At 47.4% G+C, this 12,114-nt stretch overlaps 2 protein-coding genes and 1 pseudogene across 4 annotated transcripts; 1 reads left to right on the forward strand and 2 right to left on the reverse strand.

Annotated features, from left to right (window-relative positions):
- The first annotated feature begins 29 nt into the window (after positions 1–29).
- On the forward strand, positions 30–6,303 carry LOC125539730 (uncharacterized; annotated as a pseudogene). The gene is made up of 5 exons (XR_015617409.1): positions 30–767; positions 895–1,168; positions 1,249–1,491; positions 1,577–5,751; positions 5,861–6,303. The product of XR_015617409.1 is annotated as an uncharacterized LOC125539730 (transcript).
- LOC125539732 (uncharacterized) lies at positions 5,447–8,198 on the reverse strand. Its single transcript, XM_048703245.2, has 5 exons — positions 7,798–8,198; positions 7,533–7,698; positions 6,701–7,427; positions 6,522–6,618; positions 5,447–5,585 (listed from the first exon to the last, which is right to left on the reverse strand). Exons 1-3 carry the CDS (start codon positions 7,888–7,890, stop codon positions 7,363–7,365), a joined length of 324 nt encoding a protein of 107 aa, XP_048559202.1. The 5' UTR covers positions 7,891–8,198; the 3' UTR covers positions 5,447–5,585; positions 6,522–6,618; positions 6,701–7,362.
- A 129-nt stretch (positions 8,199–8,327) lies between these two features.
- On the reverse strand, positions 8,328–10,394 carry LOC125539731 (transcription factor GTE2). Of its 2 annotated transcripts, none has more exons than XM_048703244.2 (3): positions 9,084–10,394; positions 8,822–8,984; positions 8,328–8,716 (listed from the first exon to the last, which is right to left on the reverse strand). In XM_048703244.2, the coding sequence occupies exons 1-3, from the start codon at positions 10,260–10,262 to the stop codon at positions 8,652–8,654; spliced, it is 1,407 nt and encodes a 468-aa protein (XP_048559201.2). In that variant the 5' UTR covers positions 10,263–10,394; the 3' UTR covers positions 8,328–8,651. The 2 variants fall into 2 exon arrangements, with proteins under 2 accessions (XP_048559201.2, XP_048559200.2); XM_048703243.2 differs by having other exon boundaries at positions 8,819–8,984; positions 9,084–10,391.
- Positions 10,395–12,114: the final 1,720 nt, after the last annotated feature.

Below are 12,114 nucleotides of genomic sequence, written 5' to 3' on the forward strand. Positions count from 1 at the left end.
TGGGCCAGCTCGTTTCCATGCTCTACTCTACCTTGCCGGCGACCGGACCAACATTCTGAGGAGCGCAGCCAGCCGCCGGACATGGCCACGGCGGAGACGGGCGAGCGGCGAGCGGAACCGGGCGAGCTCCGTTTAGATTAGGTTTCATGTTGCATGTAATAATATGGATTTGAGGTATCTAGACGTGGAATGCATTTTTTGAGGCGTGACCGGTCACTGTCCGCAGACGCATCCAATCACGTCCGCGGGTGTTTGAGGGGTCAGATTTGCCAGGTCTGGCTATAGATGCTCTAACCTCTCCAAAAAGAAATATCTCCATTGAACATTAAAAAATAAACTCACGCGTCAACCGCATTTGGCTCCCTGTACTTTCGCATTGTATATTGTTTCTCCTCTGCTCGCCGGCTCTCAACTCTCAACATCCCTGGCTCCCTGTACTTTCCTCCATTGACCATCGCTCGAATAGCTCCCACCGGATCTGATGGAGGCCGCGATTGCATGGCTGCTGCAAGCCATCCTTGCAACACTCCTGATAGATAAACTCGATGCGTGGATTCGACGAGTCGGGCTTGCCGATGATGTTGAAAAGCTCAAGTCGGGGATCAGGGGCATCAAGATGGTGGTCTCTGCTGTGAAGGAGAGGGGGATCAGGAACGAGTCGCTGGATGAATCTCTCGCTCTTCTCAAGGATCTGCTCTACGATGCCGACGATGTGGTCGACGAACTCGACTACTACAGGCTCCAAGAGCAAGTTCATGGAGGTGGAGGTACGCCTACTGCCCGGCTGTCTGCAGATCTGCTGGTTTGATCATAGCTTGCTTTAGAAAAAATGAAATTGATACTAACTGGTCAAGGACGACCATGCTTTTCTGGTCCATTTTTCTTGTGGCACAGTTACAAGGGACGAGCCAGTCGATGAGATATCAATGGGGGATGCTGACACACTGAATAGCAGTGGTGGCACATTACGGTCCGAGGTATGGAAACACTTTACGATCACAGAAAAGGATAACGGAAAGCTTAACAAAGCAATATGTAGACACTGTGACAGTGAGTTTAACTGTGATACGAAGACCAACGGTACAACATCTATGAGAAAACATTTGGAGAAAGAACATTCCGTAACTTTTATGAAAAAATCTGGAGCACATCCACCAAACTCTTCAAGGTACCTAAAGAAAATTGAATATATCGTTTATATGCATCTCCTTGAGTGCACTACCCACCATTTTTCTTTTCTTACTGCAGCACTGATGAGCCTATTGTAATTGGCAAATCATCCAGGAAAAGAAACAAACGTTGGTCCAATGCATGGGATACTTTTGATGTTATTATAGAAGAAGAAAACGGAAAGCCAATCAAAGCAAGATGTAAATACTGCCTCACAGAGATCAAGTGCCGGGCAAACACTGGGACATCAGGTATGCTCAACCATTGTAAGATTTGTAAGAAGAAACCTGGACCAAATGACCAGACACCAAACCTATCAAGGTAGGCAAAGCATGCATCGACACATTTTTAGAAATCATGTCTCGCTGGTTCTAATAGCCAATTGGCAATGTTTTTCTTACTGCAGCACGGGTGATGCTATTGCAATTCCGACACCTATTGTAATTGGTGACTCATCTAGCAGAAAACGAAGGAGAGTAGCTGAGGAGTCAACACAAATCACTGCAGCTAATACACACACCATTTGGGACAAGGATACATTATCCAATAGGATACGAGAAATTATTAAGCAGTTACAAGACATCCAGGGGGAAGTGAGTGAGGTTCTCAAGCTACATGTCTTCTCCTCCAGTTCAGATCACAACCGGAGTACAACCTTTGATCAGCACCTAAGGACATCAAGTCTTGTTCGAGGAGAAGTGTACGGAAGAGTTGCAGAAGAGAACTCCAAAATAATAAAGATGATAACAGAAGAAAAATCTGATGGTGTAGTTGTTTTGCCTATTGTAGGCATTGCAGGTGTTGGGAAAACAACACTTGCTCAACTTGTATACAGTGATCCAAATGTGGAACGCCAATTTGACCAAAGGGTATGGGTTTGGGTGTCGCACAAATTTGACGAAGTGAGACTAACAAGGGGGATGTTAAACTCTATTTCTGGCGAAAGGCATGAAGAAATAAACTGTCTTGCGAAGCTTCAGGAGATCTTGAAGAGTCATGCCAACTCAAAGAGACTTTTAATTATTTTAGATGATGTTTGGGATGACATGAACAGTAATATCCAATGGGATAAAATGTTGGCTCCTCTGGTATCAAATCATGTGAAGGGTAATGTGATTCTAGTCACAACTAGAAATATGTCTGTTGCACAACGGTTAGGCACCCTCAAACCGGTCAAGTTAGGTGCTCTGGCAAATGATGACTTCTGGTTATTGTTCAAATCACGTGCGTTCGGTTATGAGAACTGTGAGGAGCATCAAAGTCTAAGTATCATCGGTCGGCAAATAGCTGAGAAGTTAAAGGGCAACCCACTAGCAGCTGTCTCTACAGGAGACCTATTAAGGAAGAAACTTAACACCGATTATTGGAGAAACATTCTAAAGTATGAAGACTGGAAATCCATGCAGCTCAGAGGAGGAATTATGGCTGCTCTGAAGCTTAGCTATGATCAACTTCCCTACCATTTACAGCAATGTTTCTCATATTGCTCCATATTCCCCGACAGTTATCAGTTTCTTGGTGAGTTGGTTGGTTTTTGGATTTCACAGGGATTTGTAAAGTGTAGCAACTCTAGCCAGAGATTGGAGGATATAGGGCAGTGCTATCTGATTGATTTGGTTAACCTGGGCTTCTTTGAAGAAGTTAAAAGAGAAGAACCCTATCTAGGCAGTCAAGTTCTTTATGCCATATGCGGTCTCATGCATGATTTTGTGGTGATGGTTTCAAGGACCGACTGTGCAAGTATAGATGGTCTGTAGTGCAACAAAATGCCTCAAACTATACGACATTTGTCAATAGTAACTGGTTCTGCATATAACAAAGATCAGCATGGGAACATTCCTCGTGATGAGAAATTTGAAGAAATTCTGAGAAATGCAATTACATCAGTTAGCAGATTGAGGACATTGGTGTTACTTGGGCATTATGACTCTTCATTCTTAAGAGTGTTCCAAGATAAATTCAAAGAGGCACATAATTTACGCCTGCTGCACATGTCTGCAAGATCCGCTGATTTTCGAAAACGTGCGTCTGATGAGGTGGACGGGGCTTTCCCTCAAGTTTTGAGCAAGTTGTACCATCTTCAAGTATTAGATGTGGGGTCATACACTAATCCTAATATACCTGATGGTATTAATAATCTTGTTAGCCTACGGAATCTTGTTGTACACAAGGGGTTGTACTCTTCCATTGCTACCATTGGTAACATGACATCTCTTGAGGAGCTACATGGTCTTAAGTTTCAAATTACTAGCAACTTTGAGATAACACAGCCACAATCCATGAGCGAGCTTGTACAAGATTGGGTGCATCAACTAGATAATGTTAAAACTCTGAAGGAGGTTTATGAGGCAGCCCAGAAAAAAAACGAACTCTTAGAAAAACTGCATTTATCCTGGAAGGAATCTCCTGAGGAAACATGCGTGGAGCTCTTGCAAATGGATGTAAGTGGCCTAAGTTCTGAGCTGTCTATGGACACAGAAAGAGAGGTGCTTGAGGGTCTTCAGCCAGATCGGCACTTAGAGATTCTCCAAATATCTGGGTACAGTAATGCTACCTCACCCATTGGGCTTGCCAGCAATATCTCATTTACCTCCTTGCTTACGCTTCAGCTATACAATTGTGGAGAGTGGAAAACACTTCCATCTCTAAGAAGGTTTACGTTTCTGACAAAGCTAAAGTTGAGCAACCTGCAGAAAGTAAAAGATGTATTGGTTCCTTCACTGGAGGAGCTAATTTTAGTTGAAATGCCGAAGTTGGAGAAATTATCATGCACTTCTGTGGAAGGTATGAGCTCTAGCCTAAGAGCACTGCAGATCGAGGATTGTCAGGCACTAAAGGAGTTTGATCTGTTTGAGGACAATGATAATTTCGGAACTGAGCAGAGGTCATGGTTGTGTGGTCTTAGGATATTAATTCTGAGTGATTGCCCACATTTGAAAGTGTTGAAACCTCTTCCACCCTCACCCGCCTGTTCTGACTTGCGCATCAGTGGGGTTTCAACACTTCCATATAGTATGAAGGGATCATCTAGTGAAAAGTTATGTATTGGGAATTTTGATAAGGATGAAGACGATGGTTTGGTTGAATCTTTTGATGAGCTGAGAATACTGGATGACAAAATTTTGGCATTTCATAATCTTAGCAACCTCAAATTCATGGATATATCTGATTGCCAAGATCTAAGGTCTTTTTCCTTTGAAGGTTTTAGTAATCTCGTCTCTTTAACGAATTTGGAAATATCCATGTGCAAAGAACTTTTCTCTTCGGATGTGATGCCAGAGCATACCCTTGAAGATGTGATAGTTACGAATTACAGGGCCTTCCCATCTCTTAAAAGTCTGACTATTAACTCATGTGGAATAGCGGGGAAGTGGCTATCTCTGATGCTGCAACATGCGCCTTACCTCGAGAAACTGAGTATAGATGATTGTGAACATATAACAACAGTACTGTTACCGATGGAAGCGGGAGAAAATAGTCTATCAGACATTATCTCAGCCAGGGAGGACTCGTCATCGGGAAACCAAGATGAAACATCGACCTGGTTAGCTCGAGATGGACTCTTGCACGTTCCATCAGATCTCATCTCCTCTCTCAAGGAGATATTTATTTGGAATTGCCCTCGTCTAACATTTAACCAGGGCAGCGAATGCTTCTCTGGATTCACCTCCCTTGAGAGGCTAATGATTTGGGTTTGCCCTGAGCTTCCCTCGTCATTGGTGCATAAAGAGGGAAGTGATGACGGGGAGAACGGGAGATGGCTCTTCCCGATATCACTTCGGGAATTTGACATCAGCGGCTATTCCCAAGAAACACTGCAACCCTGCTTTCCTAGAGATAGTACCAGCCTGACAAAGTTAGCGGTATGGAGCAGCCCAGATTTGCAATATCTACAGCTGCACTCATGCACCGCACTGGAAGAGTTGTTTATCAATGACTGTGAATCGCTCGCTGCCATAGAGGGCTTGAACTCCCTTGGCAACCTCAGGCATTTGACAGTATACGGCCTCAGGCAGTTGTCTGCATGTTTGGAAAGCTTTTCAAGGCTGAGCTATAGACTATGCTCTCAGCTGGAAACACTCAAGATCGATGACCCATCTGTCCTTACCACGTCATTCAGCAAGCACCTCACCACCCTGCAATGCCTACAACTTACACGTTTGAAGAAAGTGAGGAGACAGACCAATGAGCAAGAGAGAGCCCTTGTGCTCCTCAAGTCCCTGCAAGAGCTCGGTTTTTCTTATTGTTTTGATCTAGTAGTTCTCCCTGCGGGGCTGCACAACCTTCCTTCCCTCAAGAAGTTGAAGATGGACGCTTGTCCGCGAGTCTCAAGGCTGCCGGAAACAGGCCTCCCACTTTTGCTGGAAGAACTAGACATCAAGTTTTGCAGCAAGAAGCTGGCTGATCAATGCAGGCTGCTAGAAACAAGCAAGCTAAAAGTCAAAATTAGTCTATGCTCTTGAATTGGTTACTGGACGCCATATTAAGCACATGTTTCTTCTACACATACAACAACAAATATTGCTGGCTTGCTTTTAAATAGAAGTGTTATCACTCCGGAACGAATACATCAAGTGACAGGTAAACTGGCATGTTTTGTTGTTTGTTATTCATCTCATCATGTCAACTAAAGATAGTTAATGTTCTTCCTTTTTTGTGGTGTGATTAATTTTCATTTCCTCGACTGCAGAGTGCAGAGATTACTGGAGATAAATCAGAAGGCGTCTTATGTTATTTATTACACAAGTTGGTTACTTGGTTTAACGCAGGCATTCCTTGCTACACCATGCACATATGCTCTGCAGCTACAGTAATGCATATCGGATATCGGAATACTAGCAACAAGATGAGACGGATATGCTGGGTTTAATTAAATTCATGTCTTGTTCTAATGATCAGTCAGAAGTCAAATGGCTCGGCAGACAACTATTATGTTCATAAAATTATTATTTCAGGTGGGGAAGCACTCCCCCTGGTGACGTTTCAAAAGAAAAAAATATTTAATTTGAATATGTAAGCCTGTCGTCGGCGATTACTAGTTTCCTTTGTGGTGATAATGAGTGATGCAGACATGACGGCATGTATATGTGCTATGCTATCCTGGTGCGTTCTAACAAGCTCAATTTTTTCACATATTTTTGCCTTTGTGGTGCTTCAACTATCAAACTGTTCTTGTATCGTCACACAATTTGCTCCAGATCTTTAGTCGTTCTCTCAGTGGTTGTTTGCTTTGCAGACTTGCGGTTGTCATTTTCTTTAATCTTAACCTGATATTTTGCTAGAGCCATGGTCGGGAATGTGCGACACAAATAAAATTTCATAAAAAAGAAGTAAAGGCCAGGATTAGTTACCCGAGTGCACGATTAGATCAGAGAAGAACAAGCATCAACTCATTGTTTCAATTCGTGGAGAAGAAACTTATCACGTCATCTCACACCAGCACTGAAACTGCATCAATCATTTCGGCCATTAAGCAATTGCTCAACATTAGCAAGGAAAAAATGTGTTAACAGTGACAAACATAAGCAACCTAATTTCCCAGAAATTGCAACAGCTAGCCTGCACCTTTTTTCCAAAAGAAGCTCACCTGCACCAGGTACTGACATTTCCGCAGTTATAATCAAGAAATGCTTATAGCAACAGGAAATTATAAAGTTACAGGATAATAAATATGCCAGTTTAAGCTTGACGTATCTGATAATAATATAGTTAGACAACTGTTGAAACCAAAGGTGGGTATAATCTTAGAAAGTCGAGCAGCACTACAAGGATGGAAATTCACATTCAACTCATGTTTGCATGGCTACTGAAATTTATATCATACATATGCCATTCTCATGTCCATATACATCACAAGACAAAGAGGATAGCCATGATTTCAATATTTTCTTACTCCCATGCCATAGTTACGTCGCCCATAAGCATATATAAAACCAGTAACAATAGATGTGCTAGAGAAAACACATCAATACAAAAGCCACCTTCAGATCAGAAGGCCGGATGAACTAGACCATGCCTCATTAGCCTCCACTTTTCACTTATATAGACATAGTCGAGCTGAGCTATCAGATTACCCACAAAGCCAGCCATCCACTAGGAACCAAGTTAACTAAATCCAAGCCGACATGAACATCCTGGAAATAAGTAATCACATCATCCACCTACTCAAATCCACTGTTAAAACAACCTCCTCTACACCAGAGAACGAGCATTGCCAGCTTCTGAGGTGCTGCCCCCTGGGCTCCCTGACTCTGATCCTGTAAACAGAGTCAAATGCAATACATTGTAGGAAGTTTAATTCATGAAGATTAAAAACGATGTTTCTCAAAAAGGGAAAGAATAAACATTTGGTTCAGCAGTACCACTGGATGATGAAGAACCACCACCCGAACCACCAGAGACAATCATGGCCTCAGCACCCTTTTCGATCTCCACTGATTGGTAAGTTGCGGTTGGCATCTCATCATCAATATTTACACACTCATCCACCTGCTCAGACACTACAGTGTTCTCAGGATTCTCGCTCTCCTGTAAATAACAAAACAAGCAACACCCGTGAGAGTCCAATTTGCATACCCACTAACTGCAAACAAGAACAGCACATGTTGTTTCCTCTATGGCCATTACCACATCAGCATTGTCAACCAATGTAGGCACAGCACCATTCACAGCTTCAGCTCCAACAGCATCGTTGACCTCAGCAATGTCCACATTCATCATCACGGCTCGTCGGCTCCTTTGAGCGCCTTGTTGAACATTTCGACCATGTAAGTAGCAATCCCTGCAAAGAAAAGAAGAACATTCGCAATGGGCAAATTTGCCGCACTGGCAAACACAAGCTGTAACTCAGAAATATTTGAATGTAAAATTAACTCAGAAATTCGCACCAGCACACCAAACACGTTTTACTGGCACTTCAATTAAATGTTGGGAAAAGCTTACAGCAACAGGAAGTTCTCTTACCCAGTAATAACAAGCCAGTTAAAAATAATACATACTCTAACTGAAATCAAGGGTGTAATTTCAGAAGAGGCAAGAAGCGTCACCAGGACAAAAGAGTCCCAATCAACTCAGGTTTGCTGGTACTGAAATTTTTATCGCTCATATACCTTTGAGAAAGATTAAACCATTCTCATATCAATATAAGTCACCAGACAAAGATGGAAACCATGATTTCAACATTTTCTTACTCTGATGCGATAGTTATGTCGCCCATAAGCATTAGTACACAACAGATGTGCTAGAGAAAACACATCAATACAAAAGCCACCTTCAGATAGAAGGCCAGATGAACTACAACATGACTAGGTACCCTCCACTTTTCACTTCTATAGACATAGTCGAGCTGAGCTATCAGATTACCCACAAAGCCAGCCATTCACTAGGAACTAAGTTAACTAAATCCAAGCAGACATGAACATCCCAGAAATAAGTACTCACATCCTCCACCTACTCAAATCCTACTGTTAGAACAACCTCCTCTAAACAAGAGAACGAGCATCGCCAGCTTCTGAGGCGCTGTCCCCTGAGCTCCCTGACCCTGAACCTGTAAAGAAAATTGAATGGGAAACATTGTAGGAAGTTTAATTCATGAGAATAAACGATGTTTCTCAAAAAGGAAAATAATAAACAGTAGGTTCGGCAGTACCACTGGATGATGAAGAACCACTTCCCGAACCACCAGAGACACTCGTGGCCTCAGCGCCCTTCTCGATCTCCACTGATTGGTAAGTTGCGGTTGGCATCTCGTCATCAATATCTACATACTCATCCACCTGCTCAGGCACTACAGTGTTCTCAGGATTCTCGCTCTCCTGTAAATAACAAAACAAACAACACCCGTGAGAGTCCAATTTGCATATCCACTAACTGCAAACAAGAACAACACATGATGTTTCCTCTACGGCCATTACCACATCAGCATGGTCAACCAAAATAGGCACAGCACCATTCACAGCTCCAGCTCCATCAGCATTGTTGACATCAGCAATGCCCCCATTTATCATTGCAGCTCGTCGGCTCTTTTTGAGCGCCTTGTTGAAGTTGTTGACAAATCGATCAAGCTCCCACTGCGTCTCGATGTCCATTTCATCGATATCCAGCTCAATCTCATCCCCAAGCAGCTCCGGGTTATTGACATTCCTCTTGCGCACAATCTGCAGCACGTTATGCATCTTCTCTTCAGGTAAGCTCTCCAGCCCCGCCCTAAGCATGTTCTTCTCCTCCAAGCTCATCTGCCTCTTGTTCAGCTCCCTCGCCTTGGGTTTCGGCATCCTCACCGCCCTCGGCTTGACCTGTGCTGGGAGTGGGACCACCGGAGGTGGCAGTTCCGCTGGAACTGGCAATAGCACTGGCACCGGCACCAGTGATGGAAGGCGTCTGCATTCCTCCTCGAACCAAGAGACGGCCGCAGCGTACATCTTCTCGAACGAGGCGAGGAGGTCGCCGGCGAAGGTGTGGACGGTGTGGCCGGCCGGGTTGTACCGCAGCGCGTTGGCGAAGGTGAGGCGGACGTCGGCGGCGAAGGCGTCGTGCGAGGGGTAGTTCCTGGCGGCGAGGTTGGCCTTGACGGTGCCGAGGTCCATGGGGCTCTTGATGACGGCGTGGTAGTCGTGGAGGCCGAGGGTCTCGACCTCGACGGGCGCGTTGAACCAGATGCTCCGCTTGTCCTTGCGCAGCTTGGACAGGATCTGCGCGCACCGCTTCCGCATCGCCGCCCGGAGCTTCGGCGGGGGCGCGGGGAGGCCGTCCTCCCTCGGCTGGCCCCGCCGCGGCTGCGGCTGCCGCTGCTGCTCGAGCTCCAGCTCCTGCTGCCACGCGTCGATGCGGGAGAGGAGGTCGCGGACCTGGCCGAGCTCGCCGGCGAGGCGGTCCCGGAGCGCGCCGGCCTCGCGGTGCGTGAGCCCCGACGGCCGGAGCGTGACGTAGCCGACCCCCGGCGAGGCCAGCGGGTGGTGCGTCCTCGAGCCGTCGGCGGGCGGGAGGGCGCGGTGGCCGGGGTTAGGGCTCGGGGCGGGGGGCGCGAGCGGGCCGCGATTGTCCCCCCAGTGGTGGCTCTGCGCGCGGCGGCCGGCGATGAGCGCGGAGGCCATGGCCGCTGGTGCCGGGATCGGTGGCGGGCTCTGCCAGTTGGATCCGGTCCCCGTCCCCGTCCCCGTCCCCGAGAGCGCACGGCAGCCGAGGAGGGGGGGGGGAGATTTTTTTTCCGCTGCGCGGCTGGTGGATCCGCCCGGCGGTGGGGAAGGAAGGAGGCATCCACGCCGTCAGTTGCCTGCTGGACGGCCCAGATCCGGCCCGAGGCGGGGGAACGGAGGGAGAGGGTGGACGGCGGGGATCTCTGACACGTGGGGCCCACGGGGCCGGGCTGGCAGCGGGACGTGAAGTGAAGCGGGTGGACCGGAACGCGGGCCTCCGCGGGAACTTTGACTTGCACGGCTCGCTCTCTCGTGGCGCGAACCAATTGCTTCGGCGCCTCCTGCGTACACGAATCCAGCGATGAGGCAAATTTACCTTGCATTCGTTTTTTTAGATAGATTCTTTACCTCGCATTGTTTCCGGGCCAACGTACAGGCATTTGAAGTTTGGGATGCTGCATTTTACTGCGTCCTGTTACGGGAGGGCAGAGGCAGCAAATGCGTATGGGGGCCCTGCCATGCGTCCCCCCATGTTGGATTGCTTTCGAATCTATGCCTGCCTTTATATGCGAGGCCAAAGCGAGGGAGGGAGCGAGCGACGTTACGTTTGGGGGGAGCCACCATGTGCCCCAGCCCAGCCCCGCCCCGTCCCGTCCCGTCCTGTGTGGCAGAAAAGCATGATCTGATCCGCGGAGTGCTTCGTGGTCTTGAATGCCGGCCTGGCTGTGGGCTGTGGCCGCTTTCCTTTTGTTTGTAGGACGACAGAACCCATGCGGACTGTGCGTGGTCTCTTTTGTGGTTGCGGCATTCACCAAGCGTCACCGTGCGTGACGGATTGTGGCAGCTGGAGAGAGGTGGAACTTTTTGGCGTCGCTGGCTGCTGACTACGGCTGCGGGGCAGTGAAGTGAAGGCCGCGCGTGTGGTCTGTGGACTGTGGTGCCGCTGCCACAGACCGATCCACGCTGGGAGTCGGCGCAGAGCGGCGTCGAGGCCGACTGGCCGAGTGACACACGCGCGCTGCCTCAGGCGAGATCGCGCGCCATACTGATTGGCAGCGCATGGGGGAATACGTGCCGCGTGACGAGGGCCGGGGCGGGCGTGCACTGTGTCTGTGTGGTGTGGACATTAGGCTAGCACGACGCATTAGATTGGGTTCCAACTTCCGATGGTGCTGAAACTGGGCAACGTTGCCATTGCCGCATCAGACAGTCGACATCGTGTGTTCTCGCTGTAACAATGATGACTTCATGAGGGTGGTTTCAGTGGTCAGTGCACTTCGGAGGTTATGTTGGACTAGGTCGGTGCGAGGCTTGCAACTTTCTTCTATGAAGCTTATCAGCAAAATCGAAGCTGCCTTGTCCTTGATGCTTGTGGCCGATTGTTTGGCAGTGGTCGACAGGATTCTCGTCTTTCGTTCGTTCGGGGGGCAAGGGGTCGAGTAGGACTTGCTTGCCCGAGGGGAGATGATGACGATGACATGGCTATCATCCTTGACGATTTCTCTTCTCAGCGGAGTGTCTGTGGGTCTTGTGGGTAGTCAGATCGGTCAGATGCCCTATCATATGGGCGTGTTGTAACGATTTTCGCTCGAATTTCCATTAATTAAAAGGACAATTCTCTTCTATCTTTTTTCAAGAATCGGACTCTAAGGCAGCACATTTCCCAAAAAAAAACTGTAACGTTACGATGTGTCTGCTGAGTCGGCTAGCCGTAGGACGGACGTGATTTATCCTGAGAGGCACGAAACATTGAATGGCTGGAATTTTTTGAGGCACCACATGGCATGCGATGAGGCGGTTCTGCTGTTGG

Source organism: Triticum urartu, chromosome 2A (assembly GCF_056163025.1).
Source record: "Triticum urartu cultivar PI428250 chromosome 2A, HENAU_Tu73, whole genome shotgun sequence".
NCBI lineage: Eukaryota > Viridiplantae > Streptophyta > Magnoliopsida > Poales > Poaceae > Triticum > Triticum urartu.

Excerpts from the sequence above, each read along its gene's own strand:
- LOC125539732 (XM_048703245.2), bottom strand. The coding sequence starts at position 7,890 with ATGATGAATGTGGACATTGCTGAGGTCAACGATGCTGTTGGAGCTGAA. Across the intron at positions 7,699-7,797 it reads TGGTTGACAATGCTGATGTG|GAGAGCGAGAATCCTGAGAA; the intron begins GTAATGGCCATA and ends TGTTATTTACAG. Across the intron at positions 7,428-7,532 it reads TGGTTCTTCATCATCCAGTG|GATCAGAGTCAGGGAGCCCA; the intron begins GTACTGCTGAAC and ends CTCTGTTTACAG.
- LOC125539731 (XM_048703243.2), bottom strand. The coding sequence starts at position 10,262 with ATGGCCTCCGCGCTCATCGCCGGCCGCCGCGCGCAGAGCCACCACTGG. Across the intron at positions 8,985-9,083 it reads TGGTTGACCATGCTGATGTG|GAGAGCGAGAATCCTGAGAA; the intron begins GTAATGGCCGTA and ends TGTTATTTACAG. Across the intron at positions 8,717-8,818 it reads TGGTTCTTCATCATCCAGTG|GTTCAGGGTCAGGGAGCTCA; the intron begins GTACTGCCGAAC and ends TTTTCTTTACAG.